This window comes from Epinephelus lanceolatus, chromosome 24 (assembly GCF_041903045.1).
Source record: "Epinephelus lanceolatus isolate andai-2023 chromosome 24, ASM4190304v1, whole genome shotgun sequence".
Lineage (NCBI taxonomy): Eukaryota > Metazoa > Chordata > Actinopteri > Perciformes > Serranidae > Epinephelus > Epinephelus lanceolatus.
The window spans coordinates 13,823,751-13,849,543 of record NC_135757.1 but is presented as its reverse complement, the minus strand read 5'-3'; the positions used below and the strand labels follow the sequence as shown (position 1 = coordinate 13,849,543).

The window sequence follows — 25,793 nt, the reverse complement described above, 5'->3', positions numbered from 1 at the left end:
TCGAGTTTAGACACTTTGATGGTTTTATTTAATTTCCACATAAAGCATGAATAATATAGGACCATCCATACAGAATTAAGTTACATCAGATGACTGTGTAAAACAAAAGCACATTCAGGAACTCGGATGGGAAAAACATCTGAGGAAGCAATTAAACTGAATTATCTAGAAGCTCAAACTACATAAGATACATACCATGGTATTGATTTGAATGGTTTCTGTCTTATAAAATGTTTAAAAGGCTCATCTGACATTTGAGGAAATATACTTGTTGACTTTCTTGCTGGGAGCTAGATTGGAAGATACAACCCTCACTTCTGTACAATAAATAGTGCTGCCTTTGTATACACAATATCCTTCACTTTCAAGTGGTTAAGTTGTGAGAACACCGCTGCCAGGCAACAGTAACATGGAGGCCATTGTCAGTGTCTAGAAGCCACCGTAGCTTACAATTTAGCAAGAGGAAAGAGGAAAAAGATGAGGCCATTGTGAATATCAACAATTTCTGAAGGAAATTGTATGACTGACATTACAATGTATATATTTATATACATAGATGTACTAAGAGACCTGAATACAGCATTACAGCATACCAAGCAGGGCCGACCGTAACTTGAATAATGATGAAATACTGCGCAGCTCGGGGGGGGGGGGCAGATAGTGTAGTTCCACTTTTGCCCACCATGTAAAATGGGCTTCAAAGCCTGGCGCTCTTCCTTAGGGCTTGTTAATTCACCATCAACCAAAATAAAGAACTTCCATGACCTCCACCTTTTCTGAAAATGTCAGCAAAAACAACTCATGAACTCAGAGCTTGTCGAAAATTTCCACTTGTGAGGTTGTAAATACCTTGAGGGCGGCGTTCATATGGACTCTGTTCGTGAACACTGAAACACAACCCAATTTGAAGGCATATTTCAAGGCTAGAGCCAGCAAGTTATTAGCTTAGCTTATCCTAGATTAGCTTAGCCAAAAGACTTGCAAGCTAGTTTGGCCCCTCCAAAGTTAACACCTAAAAAAAACGCTGTAAAGACAACATGGCTATACTGAAAATGTGCTGTAGAGGGTCTGGTGGGCAACTTCATCTCTTGACGGAGCCAGGCTCGCTGTTTCAACCTGCTTTCAGTCAATAAGCAAAGCTAAGCTAATCGCTGCTGTATCTAGCGTTAGCATGCAGACATGAGAGTGGTAGCAGTCGTTCCATCTAACTCTTGGCAAGAAATCAAATAGGGACATTTTTGGAAATGTTGAACTCCTGTATTTTGTCAAAACCACTGATAAAATTATATGACATTAACTATAAATACAATATATTCTGATAATTCTCACCAACAAGAATCATTTTTTTATATTACAGTAAGAGTACAATAAAAAAAAACATCTGTTGAGGTTCTGCCATAACTGTGATGTGTTTGAACATGAATAATATGATATTTCAGCATTAAGTTCAACTTCATGTCTGCTGACTATTGTTAGTTGTAAAGCCAACTTATGGGCACATTGGTGCAGCAGGCTATGATGAGTTGTGGGATACATTTCTGTAGGTAAAGGATTTTTAAAAAACTGCCAACATAACAGACAGACAACTACCTTAAAATACCCCAAAATAGGGTGTGGGACTCGCAGGACCCCTCTCTTCATAACAGGATCCTAACCCATAATAAATACTGTAAGAGTGAATAGGTGTATCTTCCTGTCTTCATGTTATGGCATACTTTTAATCGTGGTCTCTCTCGATGTACGGCAATAACACTGCTCTTTACATTCGTTTCTGTTGGCTGCCTTGCTAATTGGCTACTGTTTCCCCGAGCAGTTAGCTGATTGGTGCTCCCGTGGTAACCAGCTTGTAGTACGCTCCCTTCTGGCCCATGAGCTGGTCGTGCGTTCCTTTCTCTATCAAATACCCTCTGGACATGACGGCGATAATGTCAGAGTTCTGAATCGTAGACAGGCGATGGGCGATGACGATGCAGGTCCGACCCTCTCTGGCTTTGTCCAGGGCGGCTTGCACGGTCTGTCACGGGCATAACAACAAACACACATGAAGCAACCACAGAAACCATCATCAGTTCTCCCACACGGCACACACAAGCCTCACAATTATAGTAATTTCACAATCATGCGTTGATTACTATTATTAGAATGTTCCAGTGTATCAGTGCGCTGCAGAGGCCTCTTTGCTCCCCAGCGTGGTTCAGCCATTGAGCTGGAAAAGCTGCAGCATAGCCCCACATCTTAAAGAGACTCTACTGGAAGGCGGTATGAACTGTGAGCTGCTGCTGGTGATAATAATAGAGATGATGAATGATAATGATGTTAATGGTAATAATAATTAACTGCTGGCCTTCCTTGCTCTCTGTGCCCGAAGAAAATCAAGCAGCTGCACTGTGCTGTGATGCATCGTCTGTGAATTCATCATATGATGACGGCGCTGCTCGGTTTATTGAAGCATACCTTCTCACTCTCAGTGTCCAGGGCGGAGGTGGCCTCGTCCAGGAGCAGGATCTTGGGGTCACGGATGATCGCCCTGGCGATAGCGATGCGCTGCTTCTGACCACGAGACAACTGGGACCCCTGGGCACCGACGTTTGTGTCGTATTTCTGAGGCAGGAAGGAACATTATGGTGAGTCATATCCCCATTTGGACATTCACATCTTTATTGTCTTGAAGCTAAAAGATCTATGCCAGGTCATAAAAACAGATGATGGTGACTTTTTCCTGGATTCAGCGTGCTTTGTAGAAACAATGAGCAGCAATTACAAAATCTCATGAGGACACACTCTGTCTCTCAGCGTCAGACTTCTCTCTCCCTCTAGGCTCTGTATTAATGGAACTTTCCTTTCCCCTTTCTCACCTTTCACCATCATCAGGAACTGTATGCACAAAACATCCTAAGGCTAAACGGAGCTCCTAACAGGCTGAGTTAAGAAAAACTCCTAAAAAAGAAGGAGTTTGTCCACAAGAGAGCACTGATAAGTTGGGTTTTACATTGTAAAATGACCCACTGAGGGTGTATCTTTAAAAAAAACATTAAGGGATTGCTATCAAAATTGTTTATGTGTAAATGTATATCAGCCTTGAAAATCCAGTATCAGTCGACCTCTCCTCTGAAGTGCTAACAATCAGTCAGCTGCTGATGGTAATGAGCCTCGTACGTTGCATCAGCATTCTGGGAAAACACAATTATAAACTATAAACAGGCTTTTGATCAGTCGCTGTGATTGCATTGGCGTTAGTAGGAATGCAGTCACTTTTTTTTTTTTTTTACCAATATGAGCTTGGAGCGCCAACGACTTAAACACCAGTGAATAGTCAGTGCCAGAATGCACTGCTAGCCTGCAAAACAGTTACGCCACAGCAGCGTCAGCTTTTAATGCGAGTTGTGGGCTGTATTTAGGCAGTAAATAAGCAGCTGTGTGTGTCTGACTGTTAATGACTGAGCTGTGCAATGGATTTAGCGGTGGCTTCAAGCAGCTAGCTTTGCTTGTTTTCAGCGTGCTACAACAGAGCGGGCAGCTGCAAGCCGCCAGCCAAAGTCCAGTTTTAATTACTGTCTTTGTGAGAGGACATGAGATTAAACCTCCAGACTGACATGCTGCAGATTTTAAAAAGAATTCAGGCTGAAATAAATTCATTTTTCTGCTTCTTAACGTTGAGATCAATAAGTCAGACGTCACAGTGAACCTGGGTACAAATCCTAGTTGTCTCAATAAATTATTCATGCTCTCAGAGTTTGAGATTTTGTTTTAGAATTAGCAAATCATTCTTTAGACCTGTCAAAACATTTCCTGGAGAAATTAAAGTTTGTGAGTGGGTAGAAATTATTGCTTAAATTAAATTTAAACATCTGTCACCTTCATTTCGATTTCCAATACCTGTATTAGCCTAGCTGAATTACTTTAAAGAGGAATGACATTTAACTAAAATGTAATGACTATTCATCAACTAAAACTATGATGTATAAAATGACTAAAACTAAGGCTAAATAAGAAATAGCTGCCAACATTAACACTGCTTTGTAGATCCTGTAGCGTTTAGACAAATCTGGATTGTAAGCAGAAGTAAACAAGCCACCATTGCTGCATTTTCAGTAAAAGTTGCTCTCAGGAACTTTGTGAAAATCTTTAGAGGGAATTATTGGCTGGAACATTTAGTGGCACCTAGTGGTATAAAAAGAGACACATACACATGCACACCTACTCCTCATTCAGATATTGAGCCAGACCTGTCCCTCATCAACCCTGGTGTGTATATATACCAGCCTCTCTCCCACTGCCATTTGTCATATCATCTGTTGTGTCTTTGTTCTCTTCATAATCTCTGTCTGTGTTTTCCTGCTCCCTTTTTGCTTTGCTTTCCCTGACTGTTGCCAGCCAGTTTTCTGAACATGAACAAAGTCATTTCAACCTGCTCAGCTTTTGAGCCCCTGCCACAAACATTGCACACAAAATGTCCCCAGTACCTCAGGAAGTGACATGACAAAGTCGTGGAGCTGCGCTTTCTTGGCAGCGGAGATGACCTCATTCATGGTGATTTCCCGCAAGTTGTCGCCGTACTTGATGTTCTCTTCGATGCTGCAGTCAAACAAGATGGGCTCCTGGGACACGATGCCAATCTTGGAGCGCAGGAAGGGCACGTTGACACGAGTCGACTCGCGGCCATCAATCAGCTGCGAGAGGCAATTGATTTAACCATTAGGACAAAGCAATATAATAACTAAAGACTGGAAATACAATCCACTTGATGAGCTATCATAACACCATCTCCATTGTGATTTCTCTCCTAACTATGCAGAGGTGATACTGTCCTTTTACAATCTCAAACAGAGAATCAGGACGACACGTTTCCAAACCACTTCCAACTCAATTAAGGCCATTTGAATCTTGGCAGGGATCCCTTACTGGCACAAAGGCAAACCTCCATCCTGGGTGGAGTGCCCCCTTTTTTAAGCTAAAGCACACAGTCAGCATAAATGCCTGATTGATGAATGAATTGAGGTGATATGAGAGTCAGAAATATTTAAATCTCTTGATGTCTGGCACTTATTCTTTGACTTTTACTTGCCTCATATGAGTGTACGTTGTAGGCAGACGATACATACTGTACGACTTATTCATTTCACAATGAGATATCTGACATTTTGATAAAGGTCAGCATCTGCTGTAACAATATAATGCTCAGACCTCTTATTTGCGGGTATCCTTGCTGAAGGAATTCACCAGACACTTCCTATGCAGGCTTATATTTTTCTACACCATATATATGTAACAAAATCACTGGTGAAGTGTTCATATCGTTGACTTATATCTGCAATAGCTGAACAAACTATGAATGTAACAGACACCTTTTAAAGTTAATATGCCTAATGTGTTAGCAAACTGTTGCCTGTTTACACAAATGGCCGAACACAGAGATGGAAGGCATGACGGCTCTGCAAATGTGAAGCCAAAACATGATGATCACCCCCTGTTGGCTGGCTGCAGTACAAGTTACCCACTCCTGTGAGCAGATGGGACATTTCATTTCATTTCAGGTAGTTCTTATCACGCTGATGTACGTTCAAGTGTTCATTTTTCTGATAAGTTTCGTTTTAATTAGTTATTTGATGCCATAAAAAGGGGGTGTGACTTCATGACTGACAGTTGTTTGTGGCAATCAGTGTGCTCGGACAGGTGTATGGGCAGGAACTGAATATCGTAGCTCCACCTCACAATCGCTAATGCACAAACTCTGCCTCTAAATGATGCTATTAGTGCAAGATGGCAGCGCCAACTTCATTTCTGTACAGATGGAGGATGGGAGACACGTCTGTTTTTATGTAGAGTCCAGGATTTACACACCCAACAGTGATTCTTTTATGCTGTTGTAAAATATGGACTCACTGAAAACTAGATCAATGTGGGAAGTTAAGGAATCACATACTGATATACTTTGGTTTCTTATTTTGCTGTTAATATTACTAATTGATGTGCAGAGACAAAAACTAGTACAGTTAATATCTTGTGTTATGTGTCTGTAAATGTTAGGTGATTCATTGTTCTTCAAATAGGCTGGTTGTCCTTTTTCTTATTAAGACATTTAAAGTTTTAATTTGAAGGAGTGCATTAATTGTAAAGAACCAAACAGCGACTGGGAACAAGCCTTCTCAAGTTTAAAAACGGCTCACAGCGGCCTCCAATTATTTTCACGAGGGGAGGGAGCTGGCAGTGACTGTATCAGCATGGCCATGGCCCCCCTTGCCCACCCCTTTGCAGCACCACTGGCTCTTACTGAGAAAAATATCTGTATGTTCAGCTGGTGTTCACCAGCTAACTGCTAACTTTGTTTGACTGAGAAATGTCTCAACATGTGAAAGTCAAATATATATATGTATGTATAAGTTACGTATGTGTTGACCTTTAAGTGCTCTGTATGGAGAAAAGTGGCTTTTGTGAGTTATATTATTACACATTATAATAGTAGATTATTTTTTACAAATGTAAATGTGTTAGAAGTATTTTACTGTTGTAGCTGGTGGAGGTGGAGCTCAAGTAACAAGTAATTATAAGCTGTCAAATACATGTAGTGGAGTATAAAGTATAATATTTCCCTCTAAATGCTGTGAAGTAGGATTATTAAGTAGCAGAAAACTGAAATTCTCAAGAACAAGTATGTCAAAATTGAACCATTTACAGAATAGACTATGACACTAGTACATTTCCATCCAGTGTCTGTGTGCAGTATTTCGCTGTGTGTTCTCACCACTCTGCCGTGGTCAGGATCATAAAACCTCTCCAGCAGCTGCACGCTGGTGCTCTTCCCACAGCCGCTGCTGCCCACAAAGGCCAGTGTTTGGCCAGGCTTCACCGACACATTCAGCCCATTCAGGACCTGGATGTCAGGCCTGGTGGGGTAGGTGAACTTACAGTCAATGAACTCAATGTTCCCTTGGAAGTTATCCTAAAAACACAGCAGAGGGAGGGGGAGGGAACAAAAAATGAAAGAGAACAAAGGTTAGTGTGGGCTTCTTGGTATGTTAGGCTGCCACCTTCTGTCCACAAACGGCAGCTTCAGTTACACAGGAAGTAAAAGTTTCATCACATTTAATTGTCTTATGAAGGGTTTTTTTTTTTAATTCAAATTGCCTCACATCTTTTAAAGGGCTCTTTGTACTTGTATTCTCAGGATTTTTTTTCTTTTGTATGTTCAATATGTGATAAAAGGGCTAACAATCCTTCCTTGTCTCCTCTCTCCATTTACACATCTCTCTTTCATGACTTATGTAAAATTAATAAGCAAAGCAATAAAGGAGTCATAAATTAGACTTTTCATCTGGATTCCTCTCTGAATCTATCACAGAAAAAGCAAGCAGCGCTCATTTTATTACACACTCGGCATGCAGTGTGGCAGAATAGCACATAAAACGTAGCGTAACATATGCCCTCATACCCATTTGTCTCCCTTATCGCTGTAGACGCTGATCTGAGGCACACGGTCCAGCAGCTGGAAGAAACGTGCAGCTGAAATCTTGGCCTTGGCGTAGTCTGGTGTGTAAGAGGAGGCTCTGCCGAGGGCTGTGCCACTGGTGATGATGGCTGAGATGACTCTACCGGAGAAACCAACATAGTGTAAGTCATCAATCAACCTTTTTTACATCCACTGGCTCACCACAGGGTTGGATCCTTTCTCTGTCTCGTGGAACAATGTTTTTTTCTAAATGTATTTTAAAGTTATAAGTCTTATCATATTTGTGAAATCAAACCCAGCTTGACACTATTTATGGTTATGATTCTGTAAATATATCTCTACATACAGTAGTTTTCATTGGTAGTGGCGGGGTCCGCCATTAAAAACAACAGCCAACAAATAAGACTGGTAGAAGGCGATGTAGCCTGATATTAATTGTGCATGTTAACAGAATGGCATCAGACTTGAAAGCCATCTCCTCTCACCTGAACACCAAACTGAAATGGAGCCCCTCCTGTCGCACCAAGTAACCTCCAAACCTGTAGGAGGCGGAGTTGGTTAAGAAGACGACGCACTGAGCGAAACCGTAACAGGCTCCATACACTTTTGCCTTCTTCAGGGCTGCGTGGTACGGAGCATCAAGCTGGGCCTCAAACATCTCCACAAACACCCTCTCTTTACCCAGGCCTGCGATGGTGCGGATGTTGTTAAGCGCCTCGCTGGCAATCTGCACATAAAGGACTCAGGTTATAATTTAAAAACCAGATTAAATGGCACAGTAAAAAAACAGGCAAAAAAGGCAGATAGTTGACTAGAAGTTAATCCTTATTCGTATGTGCTTTTAAGGAGAATACAGTATAGATAAAGCATTTTCTCTGTTCTTATCTATATCCTATTTTATGCTGCTGCAGTAAGCCAATTTCACCCACAGGGATCATTAAACTTTCATCTAATCCACTTCATTGGGATGGGTGGGGTTTACTGCACTGAGATAATTGAGATAGCGGAAAGGAAGTTCATAGTAAATTAACTTTTCTTTGATTGTGAACTTTCTGGCTCTCAGTGTATTGTCCTGAGGTTTTATCCACTGTGTGCTGTCTGTACCATGATAGCATTTAAATCCTGGGTGGCCCCCGTAGGAACGGAGCCTGACGGTGTTAGCTCCTTGCATAACTTACCGCCCAATTACAGGAGCAGCTAATAAAATGTCATTGTACCAAGATCTGAATCAGCTGCAGAGCTTGAGAAAAAATTTAAACCTAGACCCAGTTGTTCAAAATATTTATTTTGGATCAGAATGATCTGGATTTGGAAATCCCATGTTTTGCTTATCAACTAACTCACTGACTTTAGAGCTGTTTTTTTAGAGCAACATTGGATTGGATCACTCTAATCCTGGTGCAGACTTTTCAGGACAACAAAATCAAGATAACCAGTGCTCTAAATAAGACGACACATCACAATGTAGGCTACTAATTATGTGAAGACAGCCTAATCACCAAAAGAAACTTTCTGCAAACCATGGATATGTTACATTTGCACATATCATACGTATCACATCAACATGTCTAAAGTGGCATAGTATATGAGCCGAACGACAGAAAGGTGAATGGCATGTTGCCTAGGCAAGATGCCTGCCAAGCTGCTTTTTAGTCATTGCTGCGTTTACAGCAGATTTTTTGTCATCATACATGGGTGTTTCTTCATGACGTGTTGCTGTGTTTCCACTGGCGATAATGCCACGAAAAGCTGGGGGGTGAGATTGTTGTTGACAAAGTGCCATTTACAGAAAGACAGGGGATTGATATCCAGAACTCCAATCCAAAACTGTCAGTTGACAGCTATATTGGCACATAAAGACACTGCCCTTGCTATCCACTACGCTACTGACGCCCCGACTGGTTGTTTTTTAACGAGACATTACTGTGTTTCCAGGCAGGACAGTGCCAACAAAACCGGGTAATATAAGTCAAAACATGATCTTTTCCTTATTATAACCAAGTAGTTTGTGTCCAAACCTAACCACATGTTAACGATTGGTTGGATCAAAGGAATCCCAATCCTAATAAAGTTTTAAACAACACATACTGAAGGTTTGATCCAGATCAATACCAAACTGGACAACATGATCTAAATCAGATTTTAGAGTCCTTTTTTTTTAAATCCAATCTAAAAACCCAAATCCAATCAGATTACCTTAGAACAACTGGGTCTCAGAGCCTAAAATAGACACTGTTGTTAAGCTCTCTCTTATCTACTGTCAGATAAGTCACTGGATGTAACTCTCTACCTAAATAGAATTGTGGTGAAGTTGTACAGTGTAAACAGCAATGTCTGACCTGTCCGGCGGCCTCCATCGCCTGCTTGTCCTGCTTCGCGAACCCTGTTAGCATCTTAGCCTGGAAGCCACCTGACAGGGCGAGGAACGGCAGGAAGCACAGGATGAGCATCGTGAGCTTCCAGCTGAAGTAGAAGGACATCAAGATGGCCACGCCGATGTTGGTCAGCGAGTTGACTATCATGCCGATCTGTGAGCCCGTGGCCTTGAAAGAAGATGAGGAAAAGAGGGATCATGCTTCTGTTGCACTGCGCTGATTCTCTTCATGGATTTAACTCCAAGCAGAATTTATCAAGTGAGAATAACTTGGTTAAGTCACATTATCTAAAACTATAATTTTATTTCTGAATATGACACTCCATGACTTTCAAAATCTTTTCACACTGAGGCTGTAACTCACTCCTTGAACTTGTGAGGCATCAGTCGCCAGACGCGTGGTCAGAGCTCCGGGGCTGTTCCTGTGATCATCAAACCAGCCGATCTCTTGGCCCAGCATGGCGTGGAAGCCGAGCCGCCGCAACCTGCGGGTCAGCAGCTCTCCAGACTTGGAGAAAGCGTAACCCTGGAGACACACACACAGGAAGTTTTTTTTTATTAAATCCCAAATACCACAGAGATCTTCAACATAATGTAATATATAACTAATCTGAGAAAATAGTGTCTTTGCCATCCCTCCACCCCGCGGGTGTCAGAACTCATGGATCAATCACTGAACAGCATCTCAGCAGGATGTTGGAAGATCTTTTTTTATCCAAAGGAGGTATTAATTTGGCAGAATAAAAAAGATCTCTTGTGACTTTCCTCCAACCTTGAAGATGAGCAGGGGGTGAAGGCAGTAGAGACGCACTAAAGCAATCGGTCTCACTGAAGCAGACTGCTACTCTACCTGCAGCATCTGGGTGAAGAAAGAGACCACGCCGACCATGACAAAGAACAGGCAGATACTATCAATCTCCTTCCTCTGAGCCACAGGATCTGTTACTGAGAATGTCTACACACACACACACACACACACACACACACACACACAAAGACATATGTGCAAGGATAAACGCATGTTAATATACGTACATACATAATGTGCATATGTATAAATGTATTATTGAGCGTTCTTAGAGATCAAGAGTTCTCTTTGGTTTATTCAGCATGGACCTCAACACACAAATAACTTATTAGCTGTGTCGTACCATCCACTTTTATTTAACCTTATCTGCAGGACTATAATCTGCTCCCAAAAAACACAACTGTGGTCAGTTGTGAGACAGACCTCAGTGGTACATACTGAATAAACTGAGTGAACTTAGGCTTTGTTCAGCCTGCAACCCCAAATCTGTCTGTTTGCATATCCAGATTGATTTTTAGAACGTCTGGACAGCAAAAATCAGATCATAACCACATACCAATCAGATATCTATAGATGCGTCTCAGTCTGGATGCCCTGGCTGCTCAAATTTGATTTCAAAGTCACTATGACACTTCAGATCCAGAGTGACGAAAGAGCTGAGCAGAATCCATGTTGCTACTAGCAGAGGGCTATGGAGGAAAACATGGAGGACAACAGTCCGTGGACAGATGCTGAATTAAAATGTCTGCTGGCACTTTAGGGAAGAGGCCTCTGTACAGGCTCCATTTCTCATGTCTCCACGCTGGAAAGCAGCGTTACCAGCAAGTCGAGTTATTTTGAATGGACCACTAAGCCCAGTTATTTATATCTGATGACCTTTTCATGCAGAATATGAACAAGCTTCCAGTCGTCCTGTCTTGTAACAGTAGGCTGTTATTGAAATGCTCATATTCTACACATCGTGGCTTTAAGGCTTTTGGAATGAGCTCAGTTTGTGTGTTTCAGAAATTCAGACTACAACTTGAACCTCACCGCTAGGATTTGACTGAACAGTAGAGAGTAGACAGGGTTGACCCCTCCATTTATGGCAGCTCCGAGGGATCCGAAAATCATGTAAGGCCACTCAGGTATGTTGTACTTGAGGATCCTGGTAACTGGAGCAGGCTCCACAGGTTCCTCCTCATCTTCTGGGAAAGCATTCTGAGGATTCGCACAGACAAATACGCATCAGCAGGCATTCAGAGATATTAACTGTGTAATATCTGAGGATCAATATAGAAAAAATATCACAAAGAAAGTGGTATTACAAGCCAACTTTATGTAATTATTGTTGACCTGCTTCAAACACCCACGTATAAAATTGTACACACACACACACACACCTTGGATTTGTCTGCCTGTGACACAGAGTAGGCTCTCAGGCCGAGCTCTCCGGAGATGGGAACAGAAGACTCTGGGATCAGATTGGACAGCTGAGAGCGGGACCGCTGGCGGATAGAGGCTCTGCAAAGTCAAAAAGAAAGAGCTTCTTTTATATCAGCATCACTTCATGCACGTTAATCGTCAGAGGACACAGGAATATATTGGTGCTGCCGTTGTTCTTTTTGAAGTCATTACCAGGTGCTTGTAATGGCGGTGATAGAGGACCTCAAGCCTCCTCTGCTGTTGCACTTTTAAGTGGCTCTGGGTGATAGTGTCAGCTAAATGCTCCAAATGTCGAAGTAAATGTAAGAGGGTAATTAAGTAAATGAAGGTGCCAGTTTCTGCCATGGCATGCCTCAGTTTCAGCCACAAAATGACTACTGTAATAACCCTATTTAGATGCACAGTCAGGGCCATGGAATGAATATTATGCACAAGTAAGCAAATGAGCGAGTAATGAAGGGCAGGGGGCGATTGGGATTGTGTAATACCTCAAACTGGCACGGTAGCTGCCTGCTCTGGATAGATTCAGCCTCTCCGGCTCTTCTTCATTGTTAGACACTAATGAAAGAGAAAGGTGATGATCGCAATCAGTGGATCCTCATAGTTTCTCTGTGGATAAATATATTTCTGATACATTAACCACCAATAGTTGGACCTACTTTGCCGAGCCTTCTCGTTCAGAGCCTTGTCTCCTTGGCTCTGCAAGGTGACCAGAGTGAAGTAGACTCCCTTCCTCTCCAGCAGCTCATTGTGTTTGCCCCTCTCCACAGCTCGGCCGTGCTCAAAGCCAACAATCACATCTGCGTTCTTTATGGTGGACAGGCGGTGAGCAATGGAGATGGTGGTGCGACCCATGCGTACCTGTGATGAAATCATGTTGGGGCATCACTTCTGGTTTTAATGTGGCAGGATTTTCTCATGCTAACAGGGGCAGATCTACCCGAATGGCATAGGGTGGCAGCTGCCCACACCCACCCCTAAAAAATGTCTTGCCACCCCAGTTTTGGGCTAATTATATATACATAAAAAGTTGTGGCTGTTCAGAAATTTAAATGAGAGATGACAGCGGGCACACAGCAAGGTAGCAGGTAAGCTAATTAACATTGTAAGTGAGAAGTTGTGACAGCAGGAGGGAGATGTGGGACAGACAGAAGGTCAAGAACAGATTTTATCCCCGTAAAAAAGAGCAGCCTCGCCACAGTGTGGTGCCAGGAACTGTGAGAGTACCCAGGGTTTTGTAACAGACCAATTTCACGCAGCTGCTGCTAACCGTTCCTGCAGCAAACAGCAGCTCCGTTTCCTCCCGGCCCCAGAACGACCACAGATGGAGAGTGGCAGGTTGTTTTGTCGCAGCATGTTTTGTTTAGTAATAGAAACTCATGTTTGATTGTGTGAGGGACGCATTAAACCTGACTAAATCCAAATATTCCGTGAGCTTACGAGTGTCTCCTGATTGCCTGCAGCTACCAGCGTCTCTGAAACTGCAAATTTCAGATCAGTCATACAAGTGCAACATACAAAAACACCCAGTTTAAAAGGCGTTGAAATCACTCGCTCCAAGCCCCAGACAAAAACCCACGTCAATGCAGTGACAGTTCATTCAAAACTATTTATTTAGGCTATATTAGGCCTGTCAAATTTGTGATTGTTTGCAATTAAGTCAGCATATATATATTTCTGCCAACCCTTTAAACTCTACATACCACCGTCTTTATATCCACCCCTGCCTCACAGCAATTTAATCGAAGCTTATACATAGTATGTACTCAGTTCGATAGCTCCACTTACTTGCATCAACTTTTTCAAATGGCTGTTTATTGTGAGTCTGACAATGTGGCAGCAGTGCAGTGTTGAATTACTGGAGTTAAGCTGGGTTATTGGGGCATTTTAATATTTTTGGAACCCTGAGAGGTATTGTTTTCATGATATATGTCTCTTGTCAGAATGTACATGGTCACCCTCTCCTCTAAAATAAAAAAGAAACTGAAATAACTATAAAACGTTGCCCTCACAGAGGCATTTTCATTGTCTTACCACCAGGCTAAACAATGAAACCATAAATTATCCAAACCTGAGCTGAAAACAATTTAATTGAGCACATAGATCAGTCAGACTTACACTGTCCAGAGCTTCCTGAACTATAGCCTCGCTCTCGTTGTCGAGGGCAGAGGTTGCCATGTCCAGCAGCAGGATGCGAGGATTCCTGACCAGCGCTCGAGCAATAGCAATACGCTGCTTCTGACCGCCGCTCATCTGACCTCCACCCTCCCCCACCAAGGTGTCGAATTTCTGTCAGATGTAAAGATGACAGGGAAAGTCGTCAGGACTATTGGTGGTCAAGCTACTTTGAATTTGTGCTTTTACTGATAAATCCTAAAACTGAAACTTCACCTGCGGCAGGTCCATGATGAAGCTGTAGGCGTTGGCCTGCTTTGCAGCGCTGATGATGTCTTCCATGGAGACGCCGGCTCGACCATAGCGTATATTCTCAGCAATGGTGGTGGCAAACAGCACAGGCTCCTGCTCCACGATGCCAATAAGCGAGCGCAGCCATTGGATGTTCAGTCCTCTGATGTCGTGACCGTCCAGGGTCACCTGAGGTGGAGGGCACAGAGAGCAGCTGGTTTACTAAAAATGATGGATGATGCTATTAAAGTACTTTGCTGCTATAATGTGTTTTTTGCAACAATGCTAGTTTGAAATGGTAAGGCTGTTAGTCTTGTGCATAACCTTCATTGTGCTGTAACAGGCTATTCCCTTCTCTAGAAGCTGAAAGGAATAAGAGTAAGGTGCGCAAAGACCTCTAATTCCAGTAAAAGTGAAAAATGAGGCTGTTAGGACCCATTGGCTGAATAATGAAACAGATTATCATGTACTTCTATCAGCCTCAGGGGATGGTTATTTTTGAATCGACTAGAATAAAGCTTAAAAGGAGGGAGTCTGCAGCTACAGTGTGTCGAGGGAATCTTCAATGGCAGGAGTTGACAAAAGGGACCACAGATAGAAGAATCACAGTACATTGCATGAGCAGGGCTGCCAACTTTTAAATGTAATTTGGAGTGTGATGGTAATATGACTTAAGGTTTTACATCTTAGCCACAGTCAGGGTCATTCTTTCGGCAGATCTTTGAAGGAAACTGTATTGTGAGGTGACTTCCTGCTCTAATTTTCTTTATGACTGTACAGCAAAATAACTTCAGATTTTACATGGTCATAGCCAGGGTTGAAGCTCATTTATAAATGTAGCCTACATGGACTACACAGGTGGCCGACACCTTTTGATCATTCGTACCGTACTTTGCTGAGCTAAGTGCTGAGTTTGTGTCGCTCTGCTATTAAACCTCCAGAGTGCTAGTTGGTGGTGAAGTTTCTGTGCCGATATGTTGATTTTCTGTGAACTGCAATATAGTTTAATTGCTTCAACATGTCGAAAACACACATAAAACTTGACTTAATGGAAACAATATTAAACAACAGCACAAAATTCAGCTCTTTTATAACTCAGAACGTTCACTGACAGAACAATTTTCTTTTGCTAGACATGTTTTCTTCAAAAATACAACATGCTAACATTATTAGCATAAGCCTGTGACATTTCTCATTGCATAAATTAGCCTAGCAACTAGCAGAATTTTCCTGCTCTCATATGAAGCCAGGAACAAAAGCAACATTTAACAAATGTAGCGTTACAAAAATTTGGCTCCATAATATTCACAAGGTTCACAGACAAAGCAATGCGAGGCATGTTTTCAATACAAAAACAACATGCTAACATTATTAGCAAAAGCCTATGACATTTCTCATTGCATAAATTAGCCTAGCAGCTAGCAGAATTTTCCTGCTCTCATATGAAGCCAGGAACAAAAGCAACATTTAACAAATGTAGCGTTACAAAAATTTGGGTCCATAATATTCACAAGGTTCACAGACAAAGCAATTCTAGGCATGTTTTCAATACAAAAACAACATGCCAACATTATTAGCAAAAGCCTATGACATTTTACATTGCGTAAATTAGCCTAGTGGCTAGCAGACTTTTCCTCTACTCATATGAAGCTAGGATACATGAGTACAATTTATTGTTTCTTATCTGTGAAATAAAATTAAAGCCCCATTTCCACTGAGGGAAATGGTTTCAGCTTACAAAATTAATAAGGAGGTCTGCAGCGCCGAGACGTGTACTCAACTCAACTTTACCCTGAACAGGACACACTGAAAATTTCAGCAAACCTCTGAAGGAGAGCATTTACTTATTTAATTTAGAGGGGTTAAAAAATGAGGACACTTTTACCTCTTAATGTGTCTGAGTACCAGTACCGTAACAGCACTAATAGACATGCATCGACATACAAGCAGCAACTGGCTTGACGGGGTTTTCAAAGGACAGCTTACTTGAGAGCGGTGTTTTACTGTTGCAGTGTGCTGCTCTGTCTCGTCTGTCTGTGCACTGTGTGTGTCCTCTTTTCACACCGCAGAGTTAGGGCTATAAATTTTACTTGCATGATTAAATGGACATCTGGCGTGAGAGCATGTGAATTATGTCAATTCATATGAGTTTGACATAAGTGTCACATAAGAGCATATGTCTCAGCTGTCAAACCTACCATGCCCTCTTTAGGGTCATAGAAGCGCTGGATGAGCTGAACAGCAGTACTCTTCCCGGCTCCACTCGGACCAACAAAGGCTGTGGTCTCCCCTGACTTCACTGCAACACTGAGCTGGTCCAGAATCTAAACAGAGATCATGTGACACCATGGTGAAAGTCACACTGAAAATTTTTCTTTCCAAAAATCAAACTCTACCTTCAGTTTTACATGATAGTGAAAGCCGAAGCATGCAAGTACCTTGACTTCAGGTCTGGAGGGATAGTGGAAGGTCACATTGTGAAACTCAATATCTCCTTTGACCCTGTCAAGCTTATATCCAGCCTCAGATAGACAATCAATCTCCGGCTCCTGATGGTGGCATATTTCAAAAATTAGTTTTGTCAACAAGAGGCAGTGGTTTCCTGTGAAAATGCAGTACCTTGTAAGGATTAATATCTTGCAGAATTACAACATGATGCAATCTTACTCTCTCAATAGTCTCAAAGATGGTGGTAGCAGCTCCACGGCCTGCAGCAAACGCCTCCAGACATGGTGAGGCCTGCCCCAAATTCATGGCCGCTATCAAAACACCAAAGAACACCTGGAATGAAGAGGTCAGTATATTAAAGCTCCAAAGACTCTCTTGGCTACACAGTGACGGTGAAAATCCATATGTGTGTTTTTCTCTAGGTGTTTTTTTTCTGTTTTGTTTTTGTCATGCACTGCTTTGTTCATTTAATCTGATGAAAACTGATTAAAGAAAAAGGGCTTGTAAAAACTTCCAGTCAGTGAGTCCAGTGAGTGTGATACCTGCAGTAGTGTTCCTGGTGAGTACTCCTCAGTGTCCAATACTAGGCCTGAGCCATACCAGAAGGCCAAACTATAGCACAGAAAGATGATCATCCACAAATATCCGGTGAAAAAGCCCATGATCAGACCCTTCCTGATGCCCCAGCGCTGCGCTGAGACCAAGTTTCTGTCGTACCTGTAGAGGAGGAGAGGAGCTCACCTCAGCTGCATATGTGTATATATATATATGAGTAAAAAGTAAATCTTTCCTCTGGTAAATTGTACCTTTGCACTTCTTTTCTCTCTCCACCAAAAGCAGCCACAGTCCTGATGGAGGAAAGGACCTCGTCAGCTACAGCTCCAGCTTTGGCGTATGCTTTCAGCTCCAACCCTGTAAGCTTAGCCACAAACTAGAGGAGAAACACAGTGAAGCAAAGGTGATGAGGGCGAGATAAGAAATCAGAACGTCAAGAGACATCTCATCAACAAGTCAAAGTCAATAACAAGTCAAGGGAAGAGAAGTCAATAATATTTCAACAAGTCATGTCAAGAAAGGTCAAGAAAAGAGAAGTCAGTCAACAAGTCAACAGAAATTAAGTTAACAGGTCAAGAGAAGTCATGTCAAAATTTCAAGTCAACAGAAGTCAAGTCAACAAGTCAGGTCAAGAGAGGTCAATCAATAAGTCGGTAAATCCAGTCAAGAGAAGTCAAGAGAATTCAGATCAACAGGTCGAGAAGTCAAGACAAAGTCAAGGGAAGTCAAGTCAAAATGTCAAGAGGGTCAATAAACAAGTCGAGAAGTCAATCAACAAGTCATGTCAAGAGAGTTCAAGCAGAGAGGTCAGCAAGTCAAAAGAAATGAAGTCAACAAATCAAGAGAAGCCAATAAGTCAGGTCAAGAGAGGTCAATCAACAAGTTGAAATCTAGTCAACAAGTCAAGAAAAGTCAAGTCAAAGTCAAGAGAAGTCAAGTCAAAAAGTCAAGAGGGTCAATAAACAAGTGAAGAGAAGTCAATAAGTCAAGAGAAGTCAAGTCAACAAGTCATGTCAAGACAGGTCAAGAGAAGTCAAGTCAGCAAGTCAAGAGACGAGAAGTCAGTCAACAAGTCAAAAGAAATGAGGTCAACAAGTCGAGAAGTCAAGTCAGGTCAAGAGAGGTCAATCAACAAGTCAAAATCTAGTCAACAAGTCAAGAGAAGTCAAATCAACATGTCAAGAGAAGTCAATCAACAATTCAAGGGGGTCAACAAACAAGTGAAGAAATGTCAATCAACAAGTCATGTCAAGAGAGGTCAAGAGAAGTCAAGTCAGCAAGTCAAGAGAAGAGAAGTCAGTCAACAAGTCAAAAGAAATTAAGTCAACAAGTCAAGAGAAGTCAACAAGTCAGGTCAAGAAAGGTCAATCAACAAGTTGAAATCTATTCAAAGAGTCAAGAGAAGTCACGTCAAAAAGTCAAGGGGTCAACAAACAAGTGAAAAGAAGATAATCAGCAAGTTGAGAGAAGTTGAGTCAGAAAGTCAAGTCAACAAGTAGAGGTAAGTCGAGTCAACAAATCAAGTCAACACAAGTTAAATCAAATCAAATGAAGTCAGATCTCACCATAGCCATAAGACCCGCTGCAGCACCTATCAGTGGACTTGCTGAGATAATGACAAGCGTTAACTTCCATCCTTTCACAAAGCCAACGCAGAAACCACACACAAAGGTGGTGAAGCGCTGGAGGAAAATGGAAACTTGATCCGCAATGGCGTCGTTGACCTTGTTGATATCGCTGTAATACAGATATAATCACTGTAACATGCACGCGCCTATTCTCCAAAATACTCCTTGAGACAGAAATCACGTCATCAGCGTCCCACTCACTCTGACATACGGGTGTTGAGCTCCCCTACAGAGGTGCAGTCGAACCAGCCGATCTCCATCCTCATTACTCTGCCGAAGTACAATTTCCTGATGAGCCGAATCTGCCTGGCAGCGGACGTCACCCACAGCGAAATCTATCGATTGTTGAAGACTTGTTATTTTTTATTTATTTATTTTTTTTAAAGATTTTTTTTGGGGAGGGGGGGGGTGCCTTTAATATACAGGACAGTGTGAAATGGGGAGACAGAGAGAGTGGGAGGGGGCAACATGCAGCAAAGGGTTGCAAGCCAGAATCAAACTCGCAACCGCTACAGCGAGGCATCACCTCTATACATGGGGCCCCGGCACTATCCACTAAGCTACCAACGCCCCAGAAGACTTGTTATTCCCAGATTTGTAAATTGTTTGATATAAAAGCAAGCAGAGAAACAGTAAGTTGCTTTGTATGAAAACAATGACATTTTAAGACCAACCTGAAAGTATCCCAGCACGAAGACAGCTGCTCCAATTCCAACATAATAGAGGCCAAATTTGGTCATTTCATATTCAATGTCGAGAATCCTAAAGCAGAGCACAACTACAGTAAATTAATTATATATGAAGACTACGAAACCACATACACTTAAACACAGTCTAAAACTTTTAAAATCCCGACTTACAATATATTTGATGTTGAAAAAAGCCACCTCATGCATTTCTTACAGCCTACTTACCCACACGACCTGTTCTTCAGTGGTATGAGCATCTCCCATGTTGAATTGTTCATGACGCTCCAGTCTGACTGGTTCAGCGGTGTGTTCAGGCCTGCAGTGTAGTTCCTCTTCCACTGGATAGTGTTGTTCACACACTCTTTCCTGTCATCGCGCAGCTCGTTGAGCTCGATGTCGTACTCGATGAAGGTGTCGGTGAGCAGGCCGAACACCAGCAGCATGAGGGGCGCAGCCGAGCCGTGCAGCACTGCGCACACAGCTCCTATCACCATCATCAGTATCTCGTTGCACGTGGCAAAACGGAACTGGACAGCCATAGAAGCACAATAGGTGCATTAGGTGGATGAATCTCAACAGAGATGAAGAGAGTGACATAGTAAAGAGTATTTTACCAGCCCAAAGAAGCCAACTCTTATGGCTGGTTGCTCTGCATTGCCCTTGTCTCTGTTTGGAATAGAAGACCAATCAGTTTTTGTATAAGATGAATGTGTGAAAATATACAGGGTCTCTGTTGCTTTCTTTTACTCACTTCCCATCATCTTTGGAAGTTGTTGTGCTCCTGCATGGAAACAGACAGAACACACAGTGAGCTGCTGAACATATCCTCTGGGTAACACTTAATAAGTGCACGTGGGTACAACCCCAAAAGAGCAAGAATCAAGCAAGGACATCAACCTCATCAAACATGCAGATCTACTTCAAGTGCTATATTTAGAAATAATAAGAGACAGAGAAAGATTTTGGGGGGGATGATGTCACCCATTGGATTGTAGACTACATTTTTTGCTGTTACCATCTTGGAATTTTGGAGCCAGAAGACACCAAACTGGACAAGAGAGCGGAGATAACCCTAATGCTACCTGTTAGCTTGATTAGCAAGATGCGTTTATATAACCTTTATTTATTCTGGAGAGACATTGAGGTTACCCTCATTTTCAATGCCGTCGAGTTTACAAATCATTATAGTTTACAGCTATGGTTAACTGTGATAATGCTAATGCTAATTTTTGCTATAGAAAAACAGCCTTTTAATCAAAATAAAACAAAATATACATAATATACTGAAGACTTCTTTAGGCGACCAAACCGATACACTTCTACACAAAACTTTAATGAACTTTCATGTTTATTTCTATAAATTTATAATTCTACGTTAAGCTATAATTCCCTGCTCAGGACGCCATTACTCCACTATATCTTTTAACATATCAAATAGTTGTTTACTGTTTTATTAATACTCTGAATGCCGTATAGAGCTCCTTTAAGTTGCAGTGTGATAAACCTTCGGGGCCATAATTAGGCATTAACTCATGCAGTAACCTTATCATTCTTAATAATGACCAACAGCGATTCATGATACAATGATTATTTGATTAATCAATTTGTTGACTGACAGAGAATTAATCAGCACCTATATTATAATTTTTTAAGACATTTTCTAAGCAAAAATGACAAAGACATGATGTTTCCATCTTCTCCAGTGTGAGAGTTTGCTTCCATCCACTGTTTTATAACATTGTAAACGGAATATCCTTTCCTGTTTGACTGTCTGTTGGACAGAATAAGACTTCTAAAGACATCACCTTAGGCTCTGAGAAACTGTGGTTGGCATATTTCACAAAATGATTAATCTAAAGAATAATCACCTGATTAATTAATGACGAAAATAATCAGCAGTTGCAGCCCTATCATGCAATATATCATGTTTCGTGCATAGGTATGCATGACTTAACAATGTGTTTCTTATCATAAAGTGTTACCTATTATCTGATGTAGCAGTGCTGTTGAAGACACACTACAACTAGAGATGTTATCTCCGGTCTCACCTGACTCAATATCACCAAAAGCGTATAAGCTCCTGTCTACACATGCACCCACTGACAGGCAGGCAGGCACGTGTGGTCATTGACCTCCGGCGAGATAATATCTCTTTCTAGTTACCACTTTTCTTGTGAAGAGGATGACTTCACGAGAACATCACACATAATGAGTATACTTTTGAAAACAGTAATTTATAGATCTTAATTCAATATCCAAGATTTCCAAAACACACAAAATATTCCAGAATACTTACATATTGGAGCCAGCTGGATCTGCAACACGAGAACAGACAAGGCTTTCAGCTTTTTTACAATTTACATCTGTAGCTGTAACGCTTTCCATAATGTTTTATTCAAATAAAATAACAGATCTTCTTGTTATTTGATCATTTTTAAAGCATTTCTGTTTAAGAAAGCGTCTTCACTGTCATTGCACATTACCTTCATCTGAAAACTCATAGCTGTGGTTTTCCTGTCCCAGTTTTTTAATGCTTTGCAGTTTCACTGATCCAGTCGGCATGTTGACTCATCTAGAAAAGGGAAAAAGAACGCACATTTCAGATGTCTAAAACAACAATAATTAGTATGTGACAGTCATGTCAAAATGTAAACCCCACTTGAGAGTACTTTTTTGTTTGTTTTATCAGCAGTCTTTTGAGGAAAAATAAAAAAATCCTTTGATTATGAGATTATTAGGAATCCACATGGAAATGAGACTTACCTACACACTCCCTTTTTTAAAGATAAAGCTTTCTGTCTTATCCTTGATTGACGCTTATCATAAGTTCTAACAAAAGGAGTCAAATTACACCAGCAGCCGCACTCCTATGCTTCTAATACCCAGACATTGAGTTGTTATGCCTAGCTCGTAGTAGCAGCTCGTCATGACAGACTGTGTGTCATGGCAGTGATTGACATGCTCTTATTGAACAGTGCTCTGCCACACAGGGACAGAGTGTGAGTTTTTTTGGGAGGGGGTGAAGTGGCCTATTGATTTTTGCTGTTAAGAAGGCCAGTGACCCATCGGGCAAATATTTTACCTGCGGAGGCCCTGCACTTTTTCTGCATCCCCTGAACGTGACTGATGTATACTGTACATACAGGTGATGGATTTATATGAGAATTATGGAAGCCTTTGAACGAAGAGGAGATTTAGTATTCTTTAATTATTTAGTTAATGAATCACATGTTGATGTGCTTCCACAAAAAAAGGGAAAATTGTTCCTCTAAAACCGTCTGCTGGATTATTACGCCAGCTTCACTGTCAGCCAGGCAGATAATACTAATAAACTGGAAGCGGCATAAACCAAACTGTTTCAACACTCTGACAATTAGCTGAAGTGGTGTTTGTGTGTCTGTGGAAATAATTTCTCCAAGACTTCATAAGATGCTGATTAGTGCAGGGATTAACAGGATTTAAGTGAGGACCAGAGGCTTTAGTGAACAATTACTCAATTACTTTGAAAGCTGGTGTGATGTCCTTTACAAACAAGGCTGTGGCAGCTTCAGTGGACTAATAACAATGGAGTCACTTAGCTGATCAATTGACACAATACACTCACTTACAATTGAGATTACTTTAGTGTTTTAATTGTGTTACAAAAGAAATCTCCAAAGCCAATCTTGTGAGTGATAATGAAAATTCTGAAACATGTCAAAACCCTTGAAAAAAACCTACTGTCTGAAATTCCAAAACTAGTTTAATAATGTAATAGACATGTCTAAGACATGAACCCTGGTTTAGCTTCTCCGACTGTGCACTGTTTTGATTCTTCTTGCCAGTATCAGAGCCAAACTTTATAGTTATTATTCCAAAGGTGTTGGTTTCGAGTCATTGGGTTGTTTGGGGGTCCTCCACCTGAAAATGTGGACTATCAAACACTTAAATTAATGCAGAAAAAGCACAAATTGGTCACCAGAAAGCAAGAAATGTCATTGTTTTGTCAGAAATCAAAGTAATCTGCTACTTTAATCTTTTGATTTGGGGGAACAAAAGCACATCTTGTTAATATTGAGGGGGGTATGTCCCTGTGTCCTCCCAAAATCTACACCTATGCATTATTTAACAGGCAAATTGAGCACCAGTTGTCAATATTGAGTAAATCTTTATGAGTATCTATCTAGTCAGGTCTAAAACAAAGAATCAACCCCTCTTTATGTGTTAATCATATGTGTTCTGTCGGTGTTGTGTAGTAGTTAGTGTGTGGTTTGGTGTTTTTGGCTCCCTTAATTAAAAGTTGTAGATGCAGTCTCTGTCTTTAAACAAATAATATAAATTGATTTTTGAAAAAAGTCATAACAGGGATGTGCAAATCAGGTTAATTTTCTCTTTTAGTCCTTTATGTTAATTCATTAGCTAATTACATTTCCTTTAACCGTCTCTCAAAGCGAGACTATGTTACTTTTGAAAGAAGAAATAACACATCCTTCTTCTTATAAATGAAAAGCTGAATTCTTAAGCAACAAAACACACCTTTGCTCAGTTTAGTTCACTCAGGGGTCTTCTGCTACAGCCTCACTTGATCTGCTATGACCAGTAGCTTATGTTGGTTAATATAAATTAATGTTAGTAATTTTTTTTAGATATTTTGCTACTGTTACATTATGTTTCTGCATTCAACAACACCCCATGCTTGTCACTGTTAAGGCTACAACATACATGTGAGTATGAGTTGTGCATAGATGCTGCAGGGTGACATTTAGGTTATTGCCCTCTTCCAGCTCAAATTCCTGGCCAGCTTCATGCTGCACATACGTCTGTCATCTTTTTTTCAGCCTGAATGCAACAATAATGAGAATGCAGATAATTGTCAGTTGAAGGCTAAATCTTGTATTCATGCTATATTAACATTTTCAGGTGCTGCTGAAGGTTTGTTTCCATCATTAAAATAAGAATAAAAAAACACATGGCCCATATTTCAGATTTTAATCATTTGAAGCTCACACAAAATTCTTAATTTTCATCATCAATGGGGCTCTTTAGATATGTAGGATACTGTGGAAGTGATAATATTTGTGCTTTATATTATCAGAAAAATGGCTGATTGGGGCTGCACGCTTAAACATGAAAACAACTGATTGCTCACTGGTGGCAATACACTGTCGGTCACTCACTGCTGCCTTCAAGGGCCGTCAGGAAGAGGAAGATTGTAAGTATGCAAAGTTTCAGAGGAAGATGATAAAATTTCAATATGTGATGTAGTGTAGGACCCTGGTTGTATCCTTCAGCTGAGTGTTCGTTATCATCAGAAAAGTCCAGGATGAGGTGAATAATAACTGTATTCAGGGCAACTGCAAGAGAAAAAAATACACACTGTAATATCATTAAAAAACACACCTGTTAATTAGTGATTTTAAAATAAATGAGGTTCATTATTTATTAATGTCATGCATGTAAAGTCAAACTAAAGGGAACAGCGCTGACTCCAGTAGCATCAGAAATATTGAAACTATAATCTGAATGCACACAAGCCAAAATAATGTTAAACACAACTTCAAAGGCTGCAATTTTTACTGTTGAGGTTGGAAAGCCACATTAACAATTTACTATAAATTGATTTCCTTCAGCAGCACTGTGAAAATAACAAGCATATTGGATATTTCTATTATCTGTTTTTGTCACAATATCAAACACAGCACTGAAGCATTTACATGTGCAGGAATTTGTAAATGCAACCTTATTATTGGAGATAGGAGCACTTGAAGGCAGCAGCAACAATTCAACAGGAAATGAATTACAAAGCAACACTGCTGCCACCCTGTGATGAAATGTTAAAAGCTTCAGATGGCCTTTGGCACACTCAGTTGAACATGGACTCAGTGTTGTTGGCTGTAAATAAATAACCTGTGTTTCTGTTGTATAGTGCAGTTATTTCACATGTACAAGGAAACAAGGCACAACAACCTTCATTAGTGGTGGTGGAGATTGTATATTGTACAGTACAGGCCAAAAGTTTGGACACACCTTCTCA

The 25,793-nt window shown here is 41.0% G+C and overlaps 1 protein-coding gene and 1 long non-coding RNA gene across 2 annotated transcripts in view; one reads left to right on the top strand and one right to left on the bottom strand.

Annotated features, from left to right (window-relative positions):
* On the bottom strand, window positions 1-22,739 carry LOC117249743 (bile salt export pump-like). Its single transcript, XM_033615438.2, has 29 exons — window positions 22,544-22,739; window positions 22,264-22,352; window positions 22,077-22,095; window positions 20,532-20,561; window positions 20,395-20,446; window positions 20,006-20,307; window positions 19,766-19,853; window positions 19,293-19,426; window positions 19,029-19,200; window positions 17,715-17,839; window positions 17,451-17,625; window positions 17,128-17,241; window positions 16,899-17,009; window positions 16,659-16,784; window positions 14,446-14,649; window positions 14,173-14,343; window positions 12,714-12,915; window positions 12,543-12,612; window positions 12,012-12,132; window positions 11,662-11,829; window positions 10,672-10,776; window positions 10,186-10,347; window positions 9,787-9,990; window positions 7,933-8,174; window positions 7,430-7,586; window positions 6,743-6,940; window positions 4,464-4,670; window positions 2,455-2,601; window positions 1-2,014 (listed from the first exon to the last, which is right to left on the bottom strand). Exons 2-29 carry the CDS (start codon window positions 22,340-22,342, stop codon window positions 1,814-1,816), a joined length of 4,086 nt encoding a protein of 1,361 aa, XP_033471329.1. The 5' UTR covers window positions 22,343-22,352; window positions 22,544-22,739; the 3' UTR covers window positions 1-1,813.
* Window positions 18,861-25,793, top strand: part of LOC144461949 (uncharacterized) — a 22,229-nt gene continuing 15,296 nt past the window's right edge. Inside the window, exon 1 of the long non-coding RNA XR_013490532.1 lies at window positions 18,861-18,964. This is a non-coding gene — a long non-coding RNA (uncharacterized LOC144461949). The remainder of the gene's footprint in view (window positions 18,965-25,793) is intronic.

Bases quoted from the DNA above. Each gene is read 5' to 3' on its own strand.
- LOC117249743 (XM_033615438.2), bottom strand. From the start codon at position 22,342: ATGCCGACTGGATCAGTGAAACTGCAAAGCATTAAAAAACTGGGACAG. The intron at 14,344-14,445 runs GTGAAGTTTCAG...TACATCTGACAG, and splicing joins TCATCATGGACCTGCCGCAG to AAATTCGACACCTTGGTGGG. The intron at 4,671-6,742 runs GTGAGAACACAC...TGCCTCTCGCAG, and splicing joins ATCCTGACCACGGCAGAGTG to CTGATTGATGGCCGCGAGTC.